The following is a 26,025-nucleotide window of genomic DNA, read 5'->3' on the forward strand; positions in this document are numbered from 1 at the left end:
TGGCAAGGCAGGGATTGGGGTTAACTTTGATAAAAAAAGATTGCCGGGTGATCTCTTGAGATTTTACAATTCAATTTTAACCACTTGGTCAGATTGGGTTGTGCACCTATAATTAGGGAGCCATTTTGTATCAACCGTTATGGAATAACAAATACATTTCAAGTGCCATTTTTAATCAAATTTCATTAATTAAAAGGGGCTTCATAGTAGTGGCTGATCTAATTGATGAAAATGGTGTTTTCCTATGGGACTACGCAACGTCTAAAGGTTTTAAAGAACATGAGTTTTTCCAGTGGTTTTCCCTAATTAAGAGTATTCCGAGTGAATGGAAGTCAGTATTAAGGGACCGATCTCTACTCTCTGCTACAAACTGCAAGCGAGCCTCTGTTATTATTAATGGCGAGTTTGTAGACCTTAATAAAATATAACACAAATCCATCAATTCTGATATGATAAGCCGTTGTGCAGAATCACCAACAGCACAGATAAGTATCAGGAATAAGCTAGAGTTAGATGCAGACTCAGATCTTGAGTGGAAAGAAATCTATTTGCGTATATATAAAACTACTAATAACACGTATTTGAGGTCTTTCCAGTACAAGATTTTGAATAATATTCTTTATTTAAATGCACAGTTGTATAAATTCAAGCTCGTTGATTCTCCACGCTGCTCGCGCTGTATGGACCACATAGAAACAATGGTCCATCTATTTGCTGAATGTGTGATAGTTAAGAATTTGTATTTACAGCTAAAAAACACACTGATAAAGTACAATCTAACCCTTCCAGACCTTAACCCTAAAAACATCATTTTAGGGGTAGAAAATTGTCAGTTAATAAACTTGATACTGCTACTCTTTAAGAATTATGTGTATAAGGTGCGAGGTGGTACTCCATTACTTCAATGCATGCTTGTAAAAATACGCCAGTATGAGTTGATTGAGCGTTTGTGTGCATTGCAAAACAACTCCCTGCAGCTGCACCTGGCTAAATGGAACAAAAATATATGAGATGATTGAGTCTTAAATAGATTTCAGTTGAACAATATTAATATATATTTGATTTAGTAAAGTATGTTGCTCAGTAAATGGGGAAGAGGGGACTTCTGTTTTTGTCTTCTTTGGGGGAGGGGAGGGGGAGAAAGGGGGAGGGATGGGAGGTTAGAGCTGGAAAAAAGGGAGACTAAAGTTTCAAATTGAAATGTAATTTACAAGTTAAAAAAAGTCTATAATCTATTAATGTAAAGGAAATAATAAATGGAAAACTTTGTAATAATGGGAAATTCTGTAACAAAAATGTAAAAACAATCATAGAAAATCTCCAATAACAAGCAAAAAAAAAAATAATAATAATAGCCACCATGGCAAAATCGCTCCCAACGCCCCAACCCCTCGAAATGCAGGAAGATATGGCCACCAACTGGGAAATATTCAAAGACAGCTGGGAAAACTATATTATCGCAACGGAATTAAACAAGAAATCGGATACAATCGTGGTAGCGACTCTCTTGACAGTCATGGGCAAAGATTGCTACAGAATTTACAAGAATTTGCATCTCACCGATGATGAACGAAAGTCCCCCACATCTATTCTGGAGAACTTAGGTGAGGAATTCAAGTCCAAGAGAAACATTATATATGAGAGGTACTTGTACTTTTGCACCGTCCAAGAGCCTAGTGAAAGCTTTGACCGTTTCTTGAACAGACTCAGAGATCGCATTGCCAAATGCAAGTACACTGCTCTTGAGAATGAAATGTTAAGGGAGGGATTGTATTTGGAGTTAACAACAGTGACACTTGAGGCCTTCTATGAGAAAAAGAACTAGACCTGGACAAAGCAATAAACATTTGTCGCACAAGTGAAATGGCAGTTATACAGCTTCACAAAATGGAGCCGAAGATACGAAGCAAAACAAGTACAAATCAAGACCTTAAGGGAGCATGATTTGGGTCAAACCAACCTAAATCAATGGTTCAATAAGGATGGATTGGCCGCACATGCTTCGTCCAGGAAAGACAGTGAAAACAAAGGTTGTGTGTACATTTGCCGCTCTGTTTTAGGAGAGGATGTCATCAAAGGTCTAGATAAAGCTAACACAACAAATACGCAAGGATGTTAAGGAATGGATAAATCCATAATATTTTAGTTTAGTAAAATCTACTCAAATACTATCACAAATACTGCAATCTGACTGGCTCTGTACTCCCTATCTATCTAGGGATAGATAGTGAGTTGCAAAAACCTCGCATGCAGGATTTTCATTTTGTCCTAAAAAAGGAATTTTAAACAAAGAAGAAATTCTTTGAAAACCTTGAAGGTAGTATATGGGTTTTTACTAAAACAATTAAACTACACGTTCTCGTTTTCTATTTAACAATTATACTACAAGTTCTAGTTTCCTATGAGTCGATAGTCTACAAGGTGCTTAGCCGAAAAATACCTGGCTTTTTTCACAGAAACCATTAGTGGTTGTTTATTCCTTTGCTTTCTTTTCGTCCTTTTTCACTTTTTATTTATTAAGTTTGTGGCGAAGTTTTGTTATCAAACCAGGACAACAAAATGCCAGACTAAGTTCAGGTAAAGTACTATAGTTTTCATAAACTTACTGCAATCTTCATAATGCCAAATGTACATGCTAAATGTCCTAAATGCTAAACCTTTGTATGACGTATGACGTCATAAAGTGTTAAACATCCAACCCATCCCAAAATTATGTTTCACTGCTCAAAAAGAAAACGCCCCACAGCAAGGCCCTATGCTAAAACTACATTATACTACAATGTACTAGGAATGAGGCACAGGGCCTAGATTCGGAAAAAAGCTATTGCCTTCCACTACTTTTAGTGGACGATAACAAAACAAATACTGTCCAGTTTCAGGGGCCCCACCACTCTCTGGACCTTAAATTTATTTTTCTAAATTTTCACTTTAGATTCTAGCACTCTAGCAGTCCCCAAAGAGACGTCAATTGTTGTAATTGAGGATAATTGTAATTGAAGACGCGTATAATAAACACATATACAAAGGAGGAAACACTTTGTCCGCACTTTCTCAATCTTAAACTTTAGTTGAAAAGCAAACTTACACATAACATTATCGAGATTTAGGCTAAAGGCTATTTGGCTTTTTCACAACCTCATCATCTCAACGAGTGATTGTTTGAATGCCAAAACTCGTAACTAATTAGTGTTTCTACTAGAATACATACATGGGTAAAGGCCACTTTCTATAGTTGTTGTAGAGAAATTTTCGAAAAAACCCAGCTGAAACCCGCTATAAAGCTCACTAAGACTAATCCAGCCGAGTTCCACTTTTGAATTAAAATGTTGCCTCGTTTCCACCCACTGGACCCAGTACTCGCGCCATGCATTCACAGGTAGCCTAAAGCCAGATCTCCACAACATCTCCACCAGACTGTTCGAGAGGATCTATTTCATGAAAGTAACGGGCGGTACCCTCTATTCTGGGTATCTTACTTACCTGTTTACCACCAAAACATAGGACAATCCAATCTATTTCCGATGTCTGAAAAATTCTCGCGTTACCCTTCTTGGAAAATGTCGGAAAAACTTCACGGATTTTTCAAAATTTTCCTGCCAAGGAAAATGCGACCAAACGGGGTTTATCATACGAGGTTAATTTTTCATGCGCTGGTCAGAAAAATATTTGGATTATACTGGCTTTATCCTTCTCGGTAAACGCCGGGAAAACACGATGGATTTTTCAAAATTTTACTAACAAGAAAAATGCGAGGAAAATGCGACCAAACGGGGTTAATTTTCCATGCGTTTTCTGGTCAGGAAAATGTTGGATTACTCGCGTTATCCTTCTCGGTAAACGCCGGGAAAACGGGATGGATTTTTCCAAATTTCCCTACCGAGGAAAATGCAAGGAAAATGCGACCAAACAGGGTTATTATACGGGGTTAATTTGGTCAGAAAATCTTTGTATTACTCGCGTTATCCTTCTCGGTAAACGCCGGGAAACGTGGTGGATTTTTTCCAAATTTTCTTGCCAAGGGAATATGCGACCAAACGGGGTTATTTTACGGGTTTAATTTTCCATGCGTTTTCTCGTCAGGAAAATCTTTGGATTACTCGCGTTATCCTCTCGGTAAACGCCAGGGAAACGCGATTGATTTTTCCAAATTTTCCTACCAAGGAAAATGTGACCAAACGGGGTTATTATATGGGGTTAATTTTCGATGCGTTTTCTGGTCAGGAAAAGCTTTGGATTACTCGAGTTATCCTTCTTGGTAAACGCCGGAAAAAGGCGATGGGTTTTTCCAAATTCTCTTGCCGAGGAATATGCGAGGAGAATGCCTGCAATATCTCAGATTAACGGAGCCGGACAATGTGAGATTATCTGATGTAAAAAAAATGCGAAAAACGCCATGGAAAATCTCAATTTTTACCAAGACGGGAAAATCCAAAGAATATTAAAGATAATTGCGCATTTTCTATACGTTTTCTCAGTTAGAAAATTAATGGAAAACGCTTTTTGGGCCGTGTTGCACGCGCATGGTTCCTCCACGTTTCCAGGTTTAGCCACCACGGAAACATTGTTGCGCGCCACAAATTTTGTGTCCAGGACAGAAATAATGTTTCCACAGTGAAGTAGAAACATTTCATGTTTCCAAGCGCGTGGAAATATTGTTTCTCAAACGTATCAAAAAGGCCAATGGGAAAGGCACTGGACAGACGAAGAAATAGAGCGTTTAATTGTATTGTACGAGTCTAGAAAATATCTATGGGACATATACAACAAATAATATACAAATAGAGACTGAAAAGAGGTAGAATACGCGGGGATAGAAGAAGAGATGAAGGAATTCAAGATCAATCGGGTAGAGTTCAAGGTGAAATGGAAGGGGCTACGAAGCCAATATATGAGAGAAGCTGCCAAAGAAAGGAAAAGGAATCCTGGCTCTGTGCGAAATGAAGTATATACTTCATAGTGGCGTTGGTACGACATGATGATATTTTTTGTGACCGTAATTCTGTCGGCGGGAAAAGTGAGCATCGATACGATGGACATGAAGCCGGGAGATGTGAGCTTGGAAGGCCTTGGTGTTGAAGAAATTGAAGAAAAGGAAAACGAATTTTTTTATGAGATGAATTGTAACTGAACATGGAAATCATAACCAATAGAATATATATATTTTTTATAATTTATGTTCCCACCGAGCGATTTATCATTTTCTTGTTGTCTGAAACTAAGTTATACAGTCAAAGCTCTTGTTAGCGCCACCACCTTTTTTTTTTCAGGAACTGAAAAGAAAATGGGAGCCAAAAACTTGAACAATAGGTGTTGGTCGATTGAGGGAGCTTAATTAAAATGGAATCCTAAAGTTATCGTGATAATAACAACGCTGTTATATTTTGGTTTATTGCTTGATTTTAAAGAGAAAATTTGGCAGAAAACAACTACAAAGAAGGTGAATTTTAACATTTATACCAAAATTTATACAATCAATAATAACTGTAACTGAGAACAAAACAAACTTAAAATAACTAACTTATAAATACATGGAATCATGTTCAAAATGTTCGCAAAACGAGGTATTTAACTTTACATGAGGGTGAGTTGTTTTATAAAATAGCAATTAATTCTACCCAAAGTAGCTTGTTATGCTCGTTTGCATCGACGACTTTCTTTTCGTCAATGAGAACATCTTTGGCGGCTACGACGATCGCAGTAAGCTTCTCATTGTTTTGCCACAAAGAAAAGTCCAATAACTTATTTACATGGATAAGACAATCTTTGGAGCTTGCAATTTCAGGTTGCCTGAGGGGAATGTCAAACTCCGCGACCTCCATCTCATCTTCACCATTATCAAATAACTTCAATAATATCGTCTTCTTTTAGAAGTTCGGAGATCGAGAGCGCAGATCCTTCCTTCAGGTCGGCGATGTGATATCAACTGGTGCTTTGTAAGCATCAACCTGTTCGTCAAGATCAAGGCCCTCTCCCCGGAAGAGTCCGAGATCCTAGCTAAGAGCTCGTTCATCTCTAACATCTCCTCGCCAGCAAAGGGATCGTCTTCGAAATCCATTGTTTCATTACGTTCGGGATACATACTGACGTGCTTTAAACACCTTGTTATGATGTCGGGCTCCAGGTCGTCCCATGCATTCGCCATCCACCTGATAGCCATTAGAAGATGGACGCCCTTGACAATTTCACTGGCGGAATTCTTATTATTCATCTCGCCGGCGACATGCCTCAAAAGCTTACGCCTGTAGCGCACCTTCCACGATTTAATAATTCCAGCGTCTAACGGCTGGGTCCGTGATTTTTAGTATTGCACTGCTCTGATTTCCTTTGTCAAAGAACTCCGCAAGGGTTAGCCTCAGCATACCCTTCGGGGATGGTCTAGAATGGCCATAGAGGCTATACCAAGTGGGAACAATTCTGTTGTAGGGTTTTCCCATATAATCATTGTAGTTAGACGTAGTTAGAAGCGATTGGGGTTTAGCGAAATGTTGTTATTATAACGGTTAGCGAATTTAAATGTATGCGCGTAATCAAAAATACACTTTCTTCGGTAAAGTTCACTAATCTTGTAAGCCGTGCGAATATCGCTTGTTTAATAGTTATAACAAAACAAATTTTGTTGTAAGCTTTCCTTATTTCAAATCATTGTAGCTGTTTTGATATAAACAAAATGTTGATGTTACAAAATTACCCAATTATAAATTGAGTCAACACGAAAACTGTTTATACCGGCGATCGGTGCTATCATATCATCAAAACAAACCCATGTTTGATGACTAATTTGTATTGGTTTTGGCGATGGAAAATCCTTTTCTCATTTCACTTCACTAAATGTAAGTTCAATTCCGTTTTATACATGGATATATCTGTCTATGGTTGTGATTTAGAAAACATTCATGCTTATCGCTTACCGGATCTTTAGATGACCAAAAATACAACCATATGGCATTATTATGGTATTAACCATTATAAACAGCACATTGCGCTTATTCACGTTATTATTTTTGCTTTCACATGAACTTTCAACCAACAACTACTTAAGTAATCAAAAAGTAAGTTTTTACAAGCTTATTGTTATTCCTTCTTATTCCAGGCTTCTTAACGAAGTCTATCTCCTTGTTATCATCGTCTTGTTATCAAAGAGTAAGTACAATTCCGTTTTATCCATGAATATATCTATCATAGTTAACGATTGAGTTGCCGTTCATCGCCATGTAGCCCTGGAATGCCCCTCGAGAGCAGATTCACCGTGAATACAAGACAAGGAGAGGAGCACAACAATGATTTCATGGCGTGCCATAATGTGTTGTTATGGACAGCGATCACAAACAATCTGAGTTTACAATCAGGGGGCTGCGAGTGGGGGGTTAATCGGCCGTATTCCCACGCCATGGATTTTTAGATTTCCCGGCGAATTTCTTGCAAAACTTTGCATAAATGTTTGACAAACGAAAAGTTATATTTTCTATATTGCGGTCGCACATCTTAAATAAAATAATTCCATTAACAGATACCTCAACTTTCCTTGCAAGCAGGGGTTGTAAGTTTTCTGTTTACATCTGCTTTTTTTATATTATGTTTCTGTTTTGTTTTTAAAAAAACAATGAACATGTAAAAAAAACAATTGAATGTGTCCGACCCGGCTAGCAGGGAACCTTACATAACGTTATCTGTGTACTACAGGCGGCGCGGGATTCCTTGTGTTATCGTATTCCTTACGAGCATTTCAATAAATAAAAATTCTGTTCTTGGTGTGTCATCACATCGAAAAAGAAAGAACCTGTGCTATTATTTGGCATAAGAGTAGATGCCAACACCTTGGTTGGATGCATATCTGCAAGACCATTTATCCCTTAGACTGATGCCTGAGTATCTTCATCTTGTTGTGTTTATTTTGAATTTATGAATTTTTTGGGTTGTGGGTACTTCCCAAAGCCGGTACAGGCCGGTTCAGGGGTCAATGTGTTAAAAAGGTAATAACAAAAAAAGAAAAAGAGAAATTTTGGTACATTATATAAGGGCATCTGTTGGGAGTCAGTGACGCTCCTCTGTAGTCTCATTGGTGTGCTGCATAACAAGAAAATACCCTCACTCACTCTCAATCTTAGAATTTAAACAGTTTTTTATGACTGAGCAAAAGAAGTCTTGCCCAAGATCATTCCCCGTGTGAAATCCTGACCATTGCAAAGTAGTGATTTAAGTAAAATAACTGCACTTTTTATTTGTTTCTAAGGGAAACTTCTACCTGACAAGATTGAGGCTATTGTCCTTGGAGGGACCATGACGGTCATGTTTAGAAGTGATAGATGCGAAAACAGAAGCATAAGATTTAATGACTCAGCGAACGTTGAAGCATCCAGAAGAACTGTTATCAGCTTAGCCATGACGGGCCTTTATTATTTCGGGCCATGGATTTGCACATTTCAATAAAACATTGAACCAGTGTCTAGGGATAGAAACTGTCTCCAAAGCAAGATATCATGAAGTTATCAAACTGATTGACCCGGCAATTGAAGAAATATTGAATGAAATGGGTTACAAGGAAAAGGAGAATATGAAGCAAGAGAATGAGAACGAACTGGGAAGCTGGCAGAAGGCTGTTGTGACATCAGACGGTGTGTGGCACACACGTAAGGTTGGAAGTTTTATTATAAAGAACAATATTACTAGTGCATGAGGGGAGTCGTAGACCAAGACAAGGATGATGCATTGTAGAAGGAAACGTCAAAGTCAATGGAAGGTGCGTTGCTTAGAATTTAACCCGTTTTTGTATGTCTGAGCAAAAGGGGTCTTGCCCAAGATCATTTCCCTTGTGAAATCATGACCATTGCAAAGCACTGAGGAGCGAGCAGTAGCATAAAAAAAGCTCATGTAAGAACAGCTTCATCCCAAAGAACACGACAAGTAGGAAAATAACAGCTTCATCCCAAAGGACACGACAAGTAGCAAAATAATAGGCAAGAACATTTGGATTAATTGAGGAAACCAGGGAAGAAAACCCTTTGGTTAGCCAGGCCAGTGCAAAGCAAGAAAGGTTATTACTGCATGACTACCGCCAAGAAAAGAGCTCCTTATAACGAGATATACAATTATTATTCATGAATAATTAGAATGGTGACACACCAGGTGTCAACACGGAGGGCAACGTCTAGCTTCTTAATTTCAAATAAGATCTCTTCTTTATCTATTTTTATTATTGATTTTTTTTTTGCTAAGCTATGTATATTTTGATGACTATTTTTTGTTATAATATTAGCAAAATATTTGTTTAATTACTGTAAATCCAATAATATTGATTAAGATGAAGTTTCTTAATAGAAATCCATTAATATTATTATATACTACTCTTTAATACTTAGAAAATAAAACAATTAGATCATTCTCAGGTGCAAGCATAAGGGAATGCAGGACAAAAAATCCCGAACCAACAAGGAACCAACAAACATCAGCTGCTCAAGGAAATTGAAAAGCATTGAAGCAAAGATGGTATGTGATCAATCCATAAAAACAATAAAGTGTAATTGTAAACACAAGGAGACAAATGGATGACACAACAATTCTACCTTTATCTCAGTAAAGTATGGCATACTTTCTAAACTTAGTTGCTTTTCATTTGAGGCACATTATCATTTACAGTAGTGCTACAGTACCATACAAGGAAGATCTTCAAGAAAGTCAACTTTTTAATAACTTTTTTTTACCAGAAAAGATACAAGACCTCATTTATATGTGAAAAATTACATATAGTGATGCTGTCTTGTTTTTATATGTATTTATGTATACATTTTGTTTAATCAGTGAAGGACGAATCAAAAGGAAGAATTATCTTCCTTTTAACAGACAATAAAACATTTTAGTGACTCTTGAGGTCAGTAACAATAAAATATAATCAAAGCATAATCAAACTTTTCCCCAGATTAATAAATTTTGAGAGGCTGTTTCCATTTTGTGTTTCTTTTGCGTTGGTTGAAAACAACAACTTCCACCCAACACATACCCACTATACCAATGTTATTTATCTGCAGGCCATCAAGTCAAGCAACCCCCAAGATGCCAAAGTCAAGTTAGTGTTAGAAGAAATTAGCTAGGTGACTACAGAGGATGTAATGCAACTACCTTCCCCCAACAGACACCTAAAATTAGATGCACTGGTTTAGGTTTTTGCCGGGCATTTCAATTTTCATAGTCTTTCACAAAATAAAATTTCAAATTTTTTTTAAAGACCCGAGGAAGCCATGGAAGAGAGAATGCTCTAGTGGACGAGATGCCTGCCTCGCAACTCTTTTCCACATACTTCAAATGAGACAGAGAAGCCAGTAAAATCTTTCAAGGTAAACGACTGGCCATTCTGAAAACGTCAAAAAGGCAACCTCTTATTCTACACCAAGGTTGTTGATCCTGTGAATTTCATTTGCTACTCTTTTAACCAAAAATTCAAAAGATGATTTGTTATCAACACAGCACAATCAGCAATCACTGGTGTGAAACTAGATTGTAAATGTGCCTACCTAAGTGAACCATATTAGCCTGTCATCTTTCACATGTCCTGTCTTCAATTCAGGGTCCTTTGGGACAACAGACGCTTGGAAGTTGTAGTGATTGAGAACATCTACAGATAGTTTCACATGGCAGCCACCACTCACAAGAGAAGAAGGGAGCTCAAGTTGTGTAACATTCGATGTAAAGTAACCATTGACTGCAAAGAATTTCTAAGGTAAAAAAAAAACATGCCAGAGTGAACACGTAGAGAATGAGTGCATGTGAGTTCTCTAAATGTTAATGTAGAGACCAGTACAAAATACACAAATATCATTTTGTAGTGACCTTTTATAGTGACCAGATATACCTATTATCGAAAATGGAGAAAATCAACAACTATACCTGCCAACCTTGAGAGAAATTTATCTGGGAGATTTGTACCCTGCAGTAACACCCCCAAACCCTTTTTTGAGACAAAGAAAAAAAAAAGAAATACGCCCCTGAAGGCTTATTACAACTTTTATGCTACTTAAATACCTTTTCTGCATCATAAACCATTATTAATGATGAAAGCACTGGCCAATTTACTGTAGGTAAGAATTTTGTTGTATTCACAGGATCTGTGCTGAATTGTAAAAATCCCCACCTGATAAATAGAAATCAATAGTATTGTTCAAGCACACCATTATCTACCACATGATAAACATTAGTAACCATAAAAATTTGTCACATAAATTAAGTAATATCTGCCAGTCTTTACCTTTCAGGGAGATGCATATTGATAGAATATTGTGGGGACCACACCCAATTATCCTCTGGTAACCCTGCAACCTAGAATAATCAACAATCCATTTAGTACACAAAAAAGCAAAGTGAACTCTCAGTAGCATAGAACTGAGAGGGTTAAGCGTGTTGGGACATTTCTTTGAGGGCCTTTGCTAGGAAAACTTCCAGACGCTATAAATTTGCCAAACATTTTTTAAATGGAATGAATTTAGTGAGGCATGGCATCACTGTTTATGAACATCAAAATTTTGATGATGTCATCAGGTGATGATGTCATGGATGATGTCACAATCTTAGCTGTTGAAGTATCTGCAAAAATAAATTTAGCTTTATAACATTATTTATAAGGGTGCCTAAAAAGTGAGGTATGCGTTTTGGACTCCGCTAAAAAATAAAATTTTTGCACAACTTTCATATATATCTTTTACCTCTCTTATTTAAATAACTTCTTTAATTTTCAAGATGTCAGAAAATCAATATGTAGTTTTGTAGATGGCAACTAGGTGAATATTCTCTGCCTAAAAAAATCACAACCCATCTGTTCTTCATTATAAAGTGGGAAACACAAACTGGAAGTAGAATCATCTACGCATGAGCAATTGAATTTTGTGATAAAGGCTGGTTACTATTGCAAATGTTGTGATATAAATTTGTTATTAAAATATCGACGTTTCTCCGTGAAAAACCATGCTTCCCTATTTTTGTATTATAGTATTTGCTGTTTATTACTTTTTTCTCTCCAGTTTCAGGCGTTTGTTTTAGAAGCTGAAAATGTTGGGTGTAAATTGCTTTCCCGCCATTTTATTTTCCTGCCTAAAAGTGTAAAGTTCCCGCCTAACAACCTAATTGCTAAGTAACAAGAAATGTCCCAACACCATTAAAGCTGACCAGAAAAACTGTGATTAGTGGAAATATGTAAGGAATATTTGTCTTTACTGATCTCATGCATAATATTCAAAAAGTCAAATATGATGTTTACAGTTTTCATATCATAAATATACATCTTTTTGTATAATAAAGTAATTTCTTTTGTGACAATGATCATGATAAGGGGATACTCACCTTTTCATAATGCCCATCAACAACATGCACATGCCATTCTACCCTAAATCAATGACAAAACTACTAGTTAACAAGACGGTCTTCAATAAATTATTTCATAAACCAGCACAATTATCCAAATTTTGGCGAATTTTGTTAACTTGGACTAACCTGCTGAAATTGATTCTCCACTGATCAGCATTTTTGGGTGGAGCTGTCACACCATGGTTATCAACAACAAGGTCTTTGAATGGGAGAGCCAACTCAACCGTCCAATAGACATCTACGTAACAGTGGCAAAACACACATGAAATTATAATTCCACTGAAAACATTGACAGGTAAAATCAATAGACTTGATATAAATTCTAAATACATCTGTCTGGCAAACCTTTTCCAGGGAAGGACTCACCTTTAAACATTTTTAAGACGTCATCACAGAGACCAAACTTTTGAATAATTTTCTCCACCCCACCCCCACCCATAAGAAAGGGATATGTTCAACATTGATTAAAAAAAAAAACTGACAACAATGCAACATCCTTCTGATCTATGTTAAAAGAAATAATAGATTGAAAGCTTTTAAAACTAAAAAGTATTAGTACATAATATTAGTATTTGTACATGTCCAATACGCTGACAAATATACAGTATACATGCCATTGCTCCAATCCAGCAGCCTTGATTGTTTCAGATGTCATGCATGAAATTGTTGGTAAATTGGACAATGCCCCCCTGTTTCTCAGATCCTCATCATGATAGTGCTGTTTGAACTACCATTTCTCCTTGGAGAGGATTTCAGATTTACCTTTTTTGCTGGGATCATTGACAGGTCCATCTACATATATAGCACTTTTCATAGTCGGCATTTCCCAGCTACTATTGGCAGTACCTCCATTCAAGTAAGGCTGCAAGAAAAAAATTTAACCCAGAAAATGATGGATCTATTTTTTTTTCTATACCAATATTGTATCCAACTTGAGTAGGAAGAAGTGCTGAGTAAGATTTTGGGTAATACCTCCAATTATACAAACCTTATTGAGCTCTAAGTCCCAAGTGGTGTTAATTGCATTAATTTCAAACTCTTTATACCTACAAAAGGACAGCATAATTGTTAAAGATTGTTGTTTTTAGCAGCAAATATTAATTATATAAAAATTATCAAATTATCCCCTACTCACCAATGAGTACTGCCATCAGGGTTGATGAATACCTTTAAAAAATTGTTGGGTTAGAAATGTTTTGTATACTATTTACAATCATTGATAATATAATCCACTGAGAGTATGTATTCAGCTTTTTATTTCAAAATGTAAAAAGCACCCAATTATCCCTTGGGAAGAACACGATTGGGGCCTAGAAGTTTGGTGTCTGGACTTGATCAGACTGCCAAGGGATAATTAGCATAAATAACACTTTTCACAATCACCAAAATCGTGTGCTATCACAGTGTGCTTTATAAAGGACTAGGTACGACCCCATCTGTAAATTCAGAAAATATCCAGCATATTGCTGCACTTCTAAATTCTAAACTGGATTCTTTTCCTTCCCAAAAGGGTTAACAACTACAATGGTAACAAACAATTCTCACCTCAAAGTCATTATCTTGAAAAACTGTAAAATAACAACAACTACAAGTTGTTAAACTGTATCAATCAAATTTTGTGTTAATCATAAGTTAACATAAGTTAAACAGATTCTCACCTACCAACTGAGTCATGTTTTGTTTGATTTGCCCATACATCAGGTTCCTGTAGGTATGCCCCAATGTAAAGATATAAGGAGTCCCAGCGCATCTTCACCTTGGTAATGAAACGTGGCCTGGGCCAGTCTTTGCCTTGGATATCTGCAACAAGAAGTTCATGCTATGGGCTTGTGGTAAGCAAAGACAGTGAAATATTGCATCTCTCCAATAGCATATAAAGCATTAGTTAAAGTGCCTACATACACGCTACCTTACAGTAATGAACGTAAATAACGGCAAAGACAAATGCTCAGTATTTACACACAGTAGGCATAACCAATCAACCATTTCATAAAATCCAATTCAGTTGTGGAACTATGTTTTCAATTGTAATGTGATGGGGTAGAATAACTTGTCATTGTATCTTGAACAACAAAATTGATCAAAATATGTGTTGAAAATTGGACACAAAGTGAAAAACATATTCCTACTATTAGAAAACGCCTCCTGCTGTATGATTAGGCATACATTCTTCTGTTGTCTGTTGTTTTCCTTATCAACCTTTTCTCAAATGATCTTTAACTCTTAACCCTTTCACTATCAAAACGGCCAAAAGCGGCCAAACGGAAGTGTGACGTTTTTTATGGAGCCAAATTGGCCAAAGTGGCCAATTTGCAAACAACTCAAAACAATTGTCCCTCTCCTCCCTAGGGAATTCATGCTGCAGGAAACACGTGGACTATTGTTATCCCACCAACTGCGCATAATTTATCATTGTATAAAGTGTGTGAGCGCTGACCGAAAACTTATCAGTCACCCCTGTACTGCAAACATGGCGGAATCTTTAGCGATCGATGCGAGCGATTTTTGGTGTTAATCCTGACGAGAATGATGATGTAAACAATTCTAAAAATGAGTTTCAGGGTTTTGAACTTTCTTCTGAGGAAGAAAGCAGTTCTTCTGAGGAAGAAAGCAAAGACGAGAGCGATGAAGATAGTGTTGAAAATTGGTTGGAGCAACTCACGCATTTCGACCTCGAGGACTTCACCGGGCAACAACGGTTGAGAAAACAGTATCAGAAGATGCAAAAGCTGATGTTTTCGGATGAACTTATTGGTTTAATTTCTGACGAAACTAACCAATATGCACAATTTATTATCGGGCAGAAGGCCGATAGAGAGGCACGGCTGGCGAAGTGGAAGGACGTCACTTCCCACGAACTCTGCATCTTCCTTGGGGTAGTGCTTGTGATGGGGATTAATTCCTTGCCACAGCAAGCCCTTTATTAGTCTCAAAACCCCCTATTTGGAAACCTTGGGATTCAGGATGTGATTCCCAAGACAAAGTTTGAAGAGATCGCCCAATTCCTGCACTTCAGCGATCCGAACAACGAGCCACAACATGGGGAAGCCGATTACGACCGTCTCTTTAAAGTTCGCCCGGTACTGAGCGATGTCCAGCAAGCTTACGAGCCCTCAAAGGACAAATCAGTCGATGAGGGAATGATTGCCTTCAAGACTTGGCTTTCGCCAATATATTCCAGCAAAGCCGACGAAATACGGCATAAAAGTGTGGATGGCGGCCGACGCGAACAACGGCTATGTGTGCAACTACAAAGTTTACCTTGGGCAAGAAAACAGACAGAGTGTCCATGGACTCTGCTATGATGTGGTTATTATATGTTCTATTTATATTTTGTGTCTAAGATAAACAATAATCATGTAAATGATGCAAAATTTGAGATCATTGGTAGAGAAGATGGCGCGAAATTTGAATTTTTGTATGAAATTGTAAATTCAAATCATTATAGCTCTAAGCAATAGTGGCAAAAACGCCACAATATTTCGGTTCATTAAAAACTTCGTTATCTGCACTACTTGTTTCTGTGCTTTATTCTTTACAATCTGCCTCCAAAACCTACTGAGCATGCATGTTTTGTTTTGGTGTGTAAATTGGGGAATGCTAATTAGGCTCCAGGAACAGCAGGATGTGACACACATTGGGCTTCAGTAGTGAAAGGGTTAAAATATTTTGAATGAAAGCCTTGGCTTTTGAGTGATTAAGCTATGTCTGATGAGCCCTCCATATCAGAAGCCCTATAATAACGTTGGCTAAGTTCTGTAGTGAAAATTCCTGCTTGGTTATAGTTTTAAAGCGGTTTCACAGGGCAGTTTACAACAACAACTTTTCACACAATGCTGTATTTGCCCAGTTGTGAGTTCTAGACTTGGATTAAAAAACGCAATGCATGATGATGAATATTTAGAAAGTTGTCCCTTGTGGCAATGAACGCCATCAAATTTTGATGCAACACCATCCCAGAGTACCGCTCACTTCTCAAATGCGAGCGAGCCCATGTAAAAAAAATGGCGGCTGTGCAGCAAGATGTCAGGCCCAAGGATTTGGTGTTAGCAGATGTGCTGACAGAGCAAAACAAACTTGTCCACTCAACTCTACTTGCTAGCCCAGGTCGCCGGTTCCCCAGGGTAGCCGTCTTGGTCCTATTCTCTTCATCATCTGTGGCATATTTAACATCATCAATCAACAGCTCCCCAACGCACATAGGTATGCTGATGATACTCAGATTTACCCTTATATCAAGCCGTCAGATCCATCAGGTCAAGAAGATGCCTTGAGGGCAACCGAGGTATGCATATCTGAAGTACGCGCTTGTATGATCAGCCTAAAGTTCAATGACTCCATGACAGAACTCTTGGTAATTTGCTCACCTAAACAGCTTGAGAAGGTCAACATCAACAAAGTGTCGGTCGGATCATCAGAAATCAAACCAGTCTCAGAGGTGAGGAACTTGGGTGCTTGGTTTGATAAGAACATGAGCATGGATGTACATGTACACAATGTGTGCAGCAAGGCACTCCATGGCTTATATTCTATTTAACAAAAATGGTGGTACCTAAACATAAACGCTTGTTTTTATTGTTGTTATTATTATTTTTTTTATTATTATTATTATCTTTCTTCTTCATCATTGCCGGGATTGTCAACTACTAATTGCATCAAAACAAAATTTGTGAATGTCGACGAAGAGTCCACTGCTCAGCCACCATCTTTTAATACAAAAGTGCCACCGCACAAAGACTGGGTATTAAAGGAGAAGCGTCACGGTAACTCGCAAGATGGGAAGCCTGTGTACTATTTTTCAAAATGGCCAATCAGAGACATCCATAATACAAGATTTCTTGATGAAATAGGCATCTTCTTTTCAGCGCTTAGAGAGGTCCCTGGAGATCATATCGAAGACTCTGAGGCAATGTTGCGGTTCGTATTCCATGTTTATTTCGTTGTAAATTCCAGTTACGCTTCAAAACATTGCGTGGCTGAACAAATATATTACACTTCCCTCTACTAACAAAATATGTCTAACTGGTTATTCTTCCAAGGTGTTGACTGTGACTAGGAATAAGCAGAGACCACCAGTAGCAAAAATATCCGAGATAAAGAGGAGATAAGAGAGAGATAGAAAAAGCAATACTCGAACAGAGAGAAAGACATATGTAGTACGTCAAGTTGAGTTAACCTATGCAATAAATAAACCTTGCACTAAAAGTCTTACCAATGATATTATTCTTATTAGCATTGAATATTTGATTACCCTTCTAATAACGATACTGAGTACTTGCTTCAATCCAAATTCTTGTCTGATTTGACTTCCAATGGTGATCGATAGACCTCCGCTCGCCTTGCGAAAGACTCCAAATCTCATCTAACTATTTTTTTTAATCAGAAAACAATTATCCTTGAAAATAAAACGCTAGCTAATAAGAAAAAAAAACATTGAAACTTGGATTTAGTTTTCGATGGGCAGTAAAACAGAGAGAATTTTTAAGATTTGTTAACAGCACTTTTCTCCTTCTCAGAGATAGATCCAAGCTATCCGTTTCGGAAGGCTAGAGGCGTGACGCTCCTCTTTTAAATTTATGTTGCCTGTAGATGCCTGTGCCAATCCATGTGCACTAAAAGTTGACATACAGTACCATAAAAAACTGATGCAAGCGTTGCGCGAAAAGTTGTTGCTGCAAGCTCTCCTACGGAACACCACCTCTACGTTTGTAGGAGACATGATTGATAAGTTGACAGCTAATTTTCAACTTATGCCACCGGCATATTGCAGGAGTATCTTAACATTTGATTCAATGTGATGTTTGTAAATCGAACAAACATATTCGTAACTTTTCTAGCGTTCCATTTTGTGCGATTTCCGAGCATGTTACGGCTGGATAAAGTTTATATTAAATACAAATGCCTCTACAAAAACATCAAACATGGCTAAATTAGGTAGAATTCTGAATTAAACTAAGGCAGGGAATCATTCAAACAAGTTTTACAAGGAAAATGAAATATGATGTCAACGCAAAATTTGGCAAAAACAATCATTCAAACGGCTTAGTCATTAAAATATTGCCAATTTCTCATAGTACTGACCAAGAAAGTCTTCTGTCCATTGGACGTCTTTCCATTCGTCTTCGTCCAGCCGTCCATCTACGCGAATGACCTCGTGATCTCTCAACTTGTAGGCGACATAACCACGCGGGAAAGGCAACAAGCAACCACCGTCATCTTTGACACCACAAAATGCAAAGGTTCCTACGATGAGAACACTGAAAAAACATACCCTGAATAAAACTTGATTACTCAAAGCTTTGCATTTCATTTCAGACAGGAAAGTGAATATTTGCTTAGCGGAACAGAGCTCGTAGTGTTGATGAACGAAGACGACTTCTGATCTGAGCGGCTCTCCTCACTACGCTGAGCCCGCAATCCCTAATGTTTGTTCAGCAGCGATAGCTTCCCCAGGAACGCCTTGTGGTATCTACATTTGGACCTTTTCTAAAGTGAACACGTTGCTTTCCCTAATTCGGGCTATTTTCAGAATTGTTTTGATTAACTCAGCACATTCCGTTGTACCAGATGGCACCAACTATTGTCTCTCAGGTAAATCGGCATGATAATTTCGATAAAACCCTAGAAATAGAACTTATGTACTTATACAAATTTGAGGGAGAGTGGAGTCATAATCACCAAGATCGTCTTTTGGTGCTTTTATCAAGAGCGTCAATGGTCATTGCTTTCCAAACAGCTTCAGCTTGTAGTTTCATTAACATATGCCCTTAATTCAATTGTTTTTATTGACGCTGTCTCAGATGTTTATGTGAAATAAAAACAACATAATATTTCTCTTTTTTTGGGGGGGGAGGGGGTCTCAGGACCCCTCTAGATAAACCACCGTATGACAAAGGTGCTATTTTAACTGTATATATTTGACATTTCCAATAGATTGAGGACATTGAGCAAAAGATTGCAAGCTATGAGGACCGTCTAGACAGCATTGATAGAAGTCTGCGGCTTCGGCAGATCTCATCCCTTGAGAGGTTGTTGATTGTGATAGTAGTATTTTTATCACATGCAATTTCTAACTATCTGTTTTACTATAGGGATAGTCTAACTGAAGAAGAGGGTAGTATCAAAGAACAGATTAAAGAGCACCGTAAGTGAAAATGCTCTTAGTGTCAGTCATGCAACCCTTCCATCCCCCCATTCGCCGTTTGGGAATAGGGCGTAATAAATCAACCGTCTGAACCAATGAATGCCTTTCATTTTTTCAATGTCACGTAATAAACCATTTGACTGCATACAGCAAGGGAACTGATTGGACATGGTGCCATAATTGACTATATGCTACTCTTAGACTAGAAATGGTTTTGAATTCTTGGAGTTCAAACAACAACAAATTTGGCTCTTTTGTAAAACTCTTTTGTAGCTTGTGGTAAATCTGATCTGTGGCAAATGTAATTACTGAATACTATAAGCTCAATATTAGTAATTGTGAATTGATATTTTTCAATTAAAATATTTCCATCATTTAAATTTGGGGTTCCCCTTATATACAACATCAAGTAGGAATGACCTTGTATATGCAGATGCAGTGGTTTGCAAACATGTTTTTTTTATTTTTCCTCCTAAAATGAAGTTTCATTTGGTAGTATTTTGAATTAATGAATATTGGAAGTATTTGGATTATAATTGCCAAAGATCAGATCAACCAAATGCTTCTAAGAGGCTTTTCCACATGAACAAATTCTTGAAAACAACTACTATAAAAGTTACTTGCGTTGTTTAAACTGTCCCCTTTGTTATTTTTCAGAAAACCAACTGAAGCAGTTGCGAGGAGAAAACAGAAAAACTATGCTCATATCAATGATCATGCTTGGCGTCTTTTATCTTGTTTATCTCCTTGTATGGCCAAGCTAATTTGAAGCAGGAAACCATTTTATAAACATAGTTGCAGGATGAAAATTATTTATTCAAGACATTGACAAATGGATTACAATTATATAGATCTTTAGTAAAATTGTTTAGTAGCAACAGTTTGATTTTAGTTTTTTAAACATATTTTGTTCTGGACTAACTGCTTGTACAATAAGAACCTCAAATGTAAAATTCATAATAAATAAATATTATTTAATTAATTAAATTTTACTGTCACTGTGGCATTATTGCATGGCATTTGTTTTCTATTAAAATTGAATTATGTTTTCAAACTCAGTATGGGAACCTATCCATCTGGCTTCAGTTTTTTCCTACTCAGGATCACTAAAACGGGGTAATGAAGATCTTCATCATAGTCCTCACTGTTACTGGAACTAACCTGAAATTAGAACGCTTACAGTATTTCAAACGTCAGATGTGTAAAATTCCACCCCACTTTATCTAAATTCCCACCTAGAGGGAGCCTAGGTGGGAATTAAGCACCTTGCAGGGAGGGAAGGAATCACCAAGGGTTTAAGGCTGAAAATTGACATCTTTGTGATATTTTTCTTAGTTAGTTTTATCAAGACTAGATCTCTATCCAAAACTTGACATGAAACTTGGCTGGTAGGGAGTAGTCTACAGCCTAAGGTCTTATGTGAAACCATAATTAAAATGCAACATTTATTTAAATTGCTATCTTTCTATTTACACATTTTTTTTCATTTACACAAAAATATCATTTAGGGGTGCCATACAATACCTTTAAATGTTTCTCAGTGATCTTGTGATCATAATTTCTGATAATCTGAACATCAAACATTGGTGATGCTCTACTGCAGAATTGCTGCAAGGTTTGAGACCTACAAGGTGCCATCATGACAGCTCTACCCTGAAAGAATTGTCATGTGAGTAGATAAGGAATACAGTTCTGTAGATAACCAAATTATGACTAACTGGTGACTTATTAGCTTAACAACTGACTGGCCAAGGTATGCAACGGTAATCCAAAATTCTGATAAAAATAACAAAAAGTACATACTTCAGATTTTCATACTGTTTATCCTACCTCTTCAACCAGCAAGGCATCTAATGTTTTGAGAAGCGATTCATGGCTTTCAACATGAAAGAAACTAAAAAAAGTTTAATTAGAGACTATTTTACACTAATTAGAATCATGAATGATGATGGTATGATTTCAAAATGATCTTACCAATCAGCAGCTATAACCACATCGTATTTGTTCCTCATGTCACAAGAGACAGTATCATCTCCCCAAATAAACTTTCTGAAAGTCAAATTGATAAACATATGAATTTTTATTGAAAATAGTACTGAACACCTCAGGTGTACACCAGGATCATAGCAGGCCTTGAATTATTGGGGGGGGGGGGGGCACGATACAGAAACATTAAGAAAACAATGGGGGGCAAAGCCATGCCAATACTGGTCATTTCCTTGTATTTTTTTAAAATATTGGGGGGGGGGGGCATGTGCCTCACCCCCTGCTACAGCCCCGAGGATTGGCTGAGGGGGAAGTGCGGTCATAGGTATTATATGGAAATCAAAGACTTTATGAGCCAACTCGTGAATGCAAATTTATTTTTCTAGTTATTTTCTTGTGTGCATAAAAGATATCAGGCCCATATCCGGGATTTTTTTGGAGGGGTGCGAAATTTGAAAAAGTGGACCAAAATTTCAGGGGGGGTGAGTTCTCTGATAAAAATCTGACTCAAAATTTAACACCGGAAGTATATATATGATCTTAGGATTGCTGTGTTGCTAAAGCACAGAAATACCACAAAAAGTTTACGGATGATCAATCCGACCAACAAAAGTTAACCTGGAGTTTACACTCCCAAAGTCTACACATGAGTGGTCGGACAATAGTATTTGATGATCCTTCAATGAGTAATGACCAGCGTTTTGACAGCTAAAGGGGTGCATGCTTACCCTGTACACCCCCCTGACAACTTATAAACATCTCTAGGATGTTATTGATCTTTCATTATACATACCTTGAGTGCACTTTAGTTGACCTAAAACATTCAATGTTCTTTTCAATAATGTGATCAATATCTTGTCAAGTAAATTAAGGAGGCTTTGTACTGTCAACTATCCATTGCCCAAAAAGTTGGATAATCATAAACTATTAAAAAAAATATATTAAAATAATAAATAGTACAATTATGCTTGAATCTGATAATGTAATGGTCTGTTTTGTAGACCAATCAATGAAGTTTATCCACTCTTCAGTTAAACTGACCTGTATTAAACTACAGCAACAAATGAACACATATAATGTCTGATTCAAGCATAATTGTAATTCAGCTCCTGCCAACTTGATAACTGTTTTGGTTTTTGGTGAAAAATCTCCACTGGAATAAAAAGCCACTCTTGTCATTTCCTCATAATATTTGAAAATATTAAGGGGACAGGCCACTCTTATCATTTCCTCATAATATTTGAAATATTAGGGGCACATGCCTCCATTGCCCCAACCCATGCTACAGCCCTTCTTTATAGGTTGATGTGCTAGTATGCTGGGCATGTGACTCAAAGGATACTTTGAACAGATTCCAGATTTCCATCAGTCAGAAGCATTTCAGTCACGTCACAGCTGGAAGCCAGCTTGGATGGAAACAGACATCATTATTAGATTATACAAAATATACCCAACATTTTTTACATCAATGATGGAATAACATTCCCCACCCCCACCCCCCAGTCCAGCCTGCTGCTTGCATCTCAAGACTGAATAATTCCATAGACCCATATGTAAATTATAAAATTGTGCTAATAACTTTTCCACCCTTTGGGGTAAAACAGCTGCCCCCACCTCATTAATGACATAGGCGTGACCCTGCCCGAGAATTTGTGGATCAAGTACTGGTACATACACATACCATAACACCAGCCAGTGCTGTCATCCCTGCGCCAAGTTCACATACCCGCTTGCCTCTGTTCAAATGGACATATGTTTAATTTGTCCACTGTGGTAATGCTATGGTCTACTTGGATTCTATTGTTTTCTGAGGGAAGCTTACTAAAGAACAAGTGATGGTTCTAAATTTTCTTCATGCATTAATGATGAAGCATCAGGATTTCAACTTATCATCCCTTGGTAGGTAAATTTAGAAACTAAATTCTTCTTAAAATGGTATAATTTATAATAGTGGGCAGGGCCATCAAAAAACAAATTAACTGATTGATAAAGGATTTCTTTTTTAACACCCAGAGATTTAGACAATCTGATCAAAACTATTTGGAAATTTGCAACTTAGCATGTCTTTTATTTTCTGGGTTTACAGTACAAGCATGTATCTAAAAAAACAAACATCCCTTCACTTCTACATTCCTTCGTAACTTATGAACATCTCTATTACAACAGTACATTCACATTCCTACAATATATTTTGCTTTGTAAGGGGTATGTGTGTGAAGGATTCCTTCCCTCCCCATAATGAAGGTATAACTCACTCAAACTCCAAATAATGTTGAAGGGCATAATATGCCAAAACTTCCTCTGCTGGCCAAATACCTTGAAAAACATAATCAATAATATTGTCTCCCCTCTACTTTCCTAGGGCATAGATTTCTGGGTAGGGATGGGGGGCACAGTCAACCACTGGCTAGTCTCCTATGCAGATATCTCTCACAATGTGCTTGAGCCCAGAACAACACACTATTTTCAAATGACTTCTATATCTGGAAGTCAAAAGCTGATTGGCTAATTCAGGGAAAGGAATGTTTGGCTTGGGTAAAAGTCATTTCCGAGCTCAAGCGCATAACATCACAGAGATCAGAATGACTGCATAGGATCTTAGCCTAATACTTTTATCAGAGATAAATGACATAGAGAAATCTCTGGACTAAAAAAATTGTGAGAAGGCCAAAATCTGGGAGACTGAAGGGGGGTGAATAGGTTTGCAGATTGGCAGATTCGGCCCCGAAATGCTCAAGGATTACGGATTTTGATTATTATTTCAGCAGATTGGCGGATTTTGGAAGTACGGCAGATCACAGATCTCTTCACATTTCGGGCCCTGATTGCGGATTTTGACTGCTTCGACGGTTGAATTTCGGATTTTAAATAAATTTCAATCGATGCTATTGTTTATCTGTCAAACCATGCGGATCTAAAAAATTATGCGGATCCACGGATTTGCCCCAAAAATGTAGGGGATTGGCGGATTTACATACCCTTATTCACCCCCCCCCCCCTCAAGGAAATTTAGTATGAGGTAGTGATGTCCCGGATGTATGCACCTCACCACGTGAATCCTACAGTACTTCGGACTTACAAATATTTCCAGTGTTATTAAAGCCAATCAATTCTTGTAGATTAACAGTCTGTTTCTTGGTCCTGGAAAAAGATGGGAAATAAATGTATGCTTAACGTTAACAAAAGAAACTGCCTAAAATCTAAGAGGAGACGAGTTTTAGCAATCGTCGATCCGAAGAAAGTGGAAACAAGAAAACTTGAACACGAACCAGTAAAATATAAATACGATCCTGCTAAAAAAATGAGCTCGATCACATGGAAATGAGCACGATCACATGGCCCTTCTACGGCTCCGTAAAACATTGGAGATATCTAGGTTCTCTTCAACAAGTGTCCTTTGACAGCCATGTTTGACAGCTTGTGCATTTCTTTACTGGAACTTGGAAGACGGTATTTGCGATCGTGTATCCGAACTTTGCATTGCTAATCCTTCCGTCTTTCAGACTAAATGAGGCCTTTACGACAAAAAGCCCTCTTCCACAAACAAGCACTCATGCAAATACAACAAATCTGAAGTAGGGTGACATTCTTGCATAAACACAACGCGGTCAGATCAAGAAACGGCATCACTTCGCCATGTTGACATTTCTAAGATCGATTCACGTAATCAAACAAGAACTGTCTGTTGTTAAAGCAATTGAAACAAACAAAACCGAGATGATGTTTGAATCGTTTAATCTATGGAAAAAACGAAGCGCATATTACCTGACCAAAATTCGTGTAGACGACAACTCGTTGAAACGACTCGAATAAGCGAAGTGGCTATAACACGTTGAGTTTTCATTCAAATGTTCGACCCTAAACAACCCAAAGCCACTGAATCTTCGCACTGATACCTTGTTCTGTGTCTCCGAATCAATTGGTTTCTTTCCACTAATAACATTAGCTAGAATTTTCCATCTTTCTCGTGCTCTTTTTGAACCTTTCATGACTACTTTGGCTTTGTGAAAAGCTTGTCTCGAACCACAGGTATCCCACTCGAGATAAAACCATTTGCGCAGAAATAAAACAAAATCGTTGTTCAAACTTTGTATTTTTCCCCACAGGTCCGCTTAATATTTTAAGTATTTAATTAAGGGTTTTATTCTTTTTTGTTTTAATCACATTTGTTACCAGGTGGAGGAAAAGAAAAAACACAAGAGATGTACAAACGATGGAACACCCCCTACCACTGACCTTGTGAAACCCAACCTGGGTGGGGATTTGTTGGACTTTTGGCTCCCCGGTATCTACTGAGTTGACAGATCAGGACCGTAGCAGGGGAAGGATCACTGGGGGCATGTGCCCACCCCCCCCCCCCAATATTTAAAAAAATTATAAGGTAATCCCCAGTAGGGGTGTGCCCCCCAAATATTTTTTAATGTTTCTGTATTGTGCCCCCCCCCCCATTCTTACTCTTATCTTACTACGCCTCTGCAGACTCTCCCTGGCAGAGTTTTCCTTCCCTGGTACAATATTTAATCTAGGGAATTTTTACAGTTTCCCGT

General features: G+C 37.6%; 3 protein-coding genes across 6 annotated transcripts in view; 1 reads left to right on the plus strand and 2 right to left on the minus strand.

Annotated features, from left to right (window-relative positions):
* Window positions 1–18,766, minus strand: part of LOC5520862 — a 30,003-nt gene extending 11,237 nt beyond the window's left edge. The window contains exons 1-12 of one of the 3 annotated variants that reach the window (XM_048729711.1): window positions 18,430–18,766; window positions 14,011–14,148; window positions 13,894–13,916; window positions 13,484–13,515; window positions 13,337–13,394; window positions 13,111–13,210; window positions 12,475–12,586; window positions 12,325–12,367; window positions 11,237–11,307; window positions 11,014–11,122; window positions 10,506–10,706; window positions 9,663–10,130 (exon numbers count right to left, since the gene is read on the minus strand). In XM_048729711.1, coding sequence (XP_048585668.1) covers window positions 10,506–10,706; window positions 11,014–11,122; window positions 11,237–11,307; window positions 12,325–12,367; window positions 12,475–12,586; window positions 13,111–13,210; window positions 13,337–13,394; window positions 13,484–13,515; window positions 13,894–13,916; window positions 14,011–14,148; window positions 18,430–18,658 — 1,116 coding nt within the window. In that variant the 5' untranslated portion in view covers window positions 18,659–18,766 and the 3' untranslated portion in view covers window positions 9,663–10,130. Of the gene's footprint in view, window positions 1–9,662; window positions 10,346–10,505; window positions 10,707–11,013; window positions 11,123–11,236; window positions 11,308–12,324; window positions 12,368–12,474; window positions 12,587–13,110; window positions 13,211–13,336; window positions 13,395–13,483; window positions 13,516–13,893; window positions 13,917–14,010; window positions 14,149–18,429 lie in introns of those variants that run through there. The other 2 variants (XM_001640629.3, XM_032365775.2) reach the window with 2 other exon arrangements.
* Window positions 18,767–18,793: 27 nt separating this feature from the next.
* On the plus strand, window positions 18,794–20,495 carry LOC5520756. The gene is made up of 4 exons (XM_032365778.2): window positions 18,794–18,939; window positions 19,282–19,376; window positions 19,440–19,492; window positions 20,150–20,495. The coding sequence occupies exons 1-4, from the start codon at window positions 18,916–18,918 to the stop codon at window positions 20,254–20,256; spliced, it is 279 nt and encodes a 92-aa protein (XP_032221669.1). The 5' UTR covers window positions 18,794–18,915; the 3' UTR covers window positions 20,257–20,495.
* Window positions 20,288–25,510, minus strand: LOC5520757 (calmodulin-lysine N-methyltransferase). 2 transcript variants are annotated; one of them, XM_032365777.2, is made up of 10 exons: window positions 25,244–25,510; window positions 24,558–24,619; window positions 23,734–23,794; window positions 23,160–23,214; window positions 22,821–22,884; window positions 22,272–22,332; window positions 21,467–21,541; window positions 21,323–21,386; window positions 21,017–21,145; window positions 20,288–20,653 (listed from the first exon to the last, which is right to left on the minus strand). In XM_032365777.2, exons 1-10 carry the CDS (start codon window positions 25,465–25,467, stop codon window positions 20,561–20,563), a joined length of 888 nt encoding a protein of 295 aa, XP_032221668.2. In that variant the 5' UTR covers window positions 25,468–25,510; the 3' UTR covers window positions 20,288–20,560. The 2 variants fall into 2 exon arrangements, with proteins under 2 accessions (XP_032221668.2, XP_001640680.2); XM_001640630.3 differs by having other exon boundaries at window positions 25,375–25,507.
* Window positions 25,511–26,025: the final 515 nt, after the last annotated feature.

This window comes from Nematostella vectensis, chromosome 7, assembly GCF_932526225.1.
Source record: "Nematostella vectensis chromosome 7, jaNemVect1.1, whole genome shotgun sequence".
NCBI classification, from domain to species: Eukaryota; Metazoa; Cnidaria; class Anthozoa; order Actiniaria; family Edwardsiidae; genus Nematostella; species Nematostella vectensis.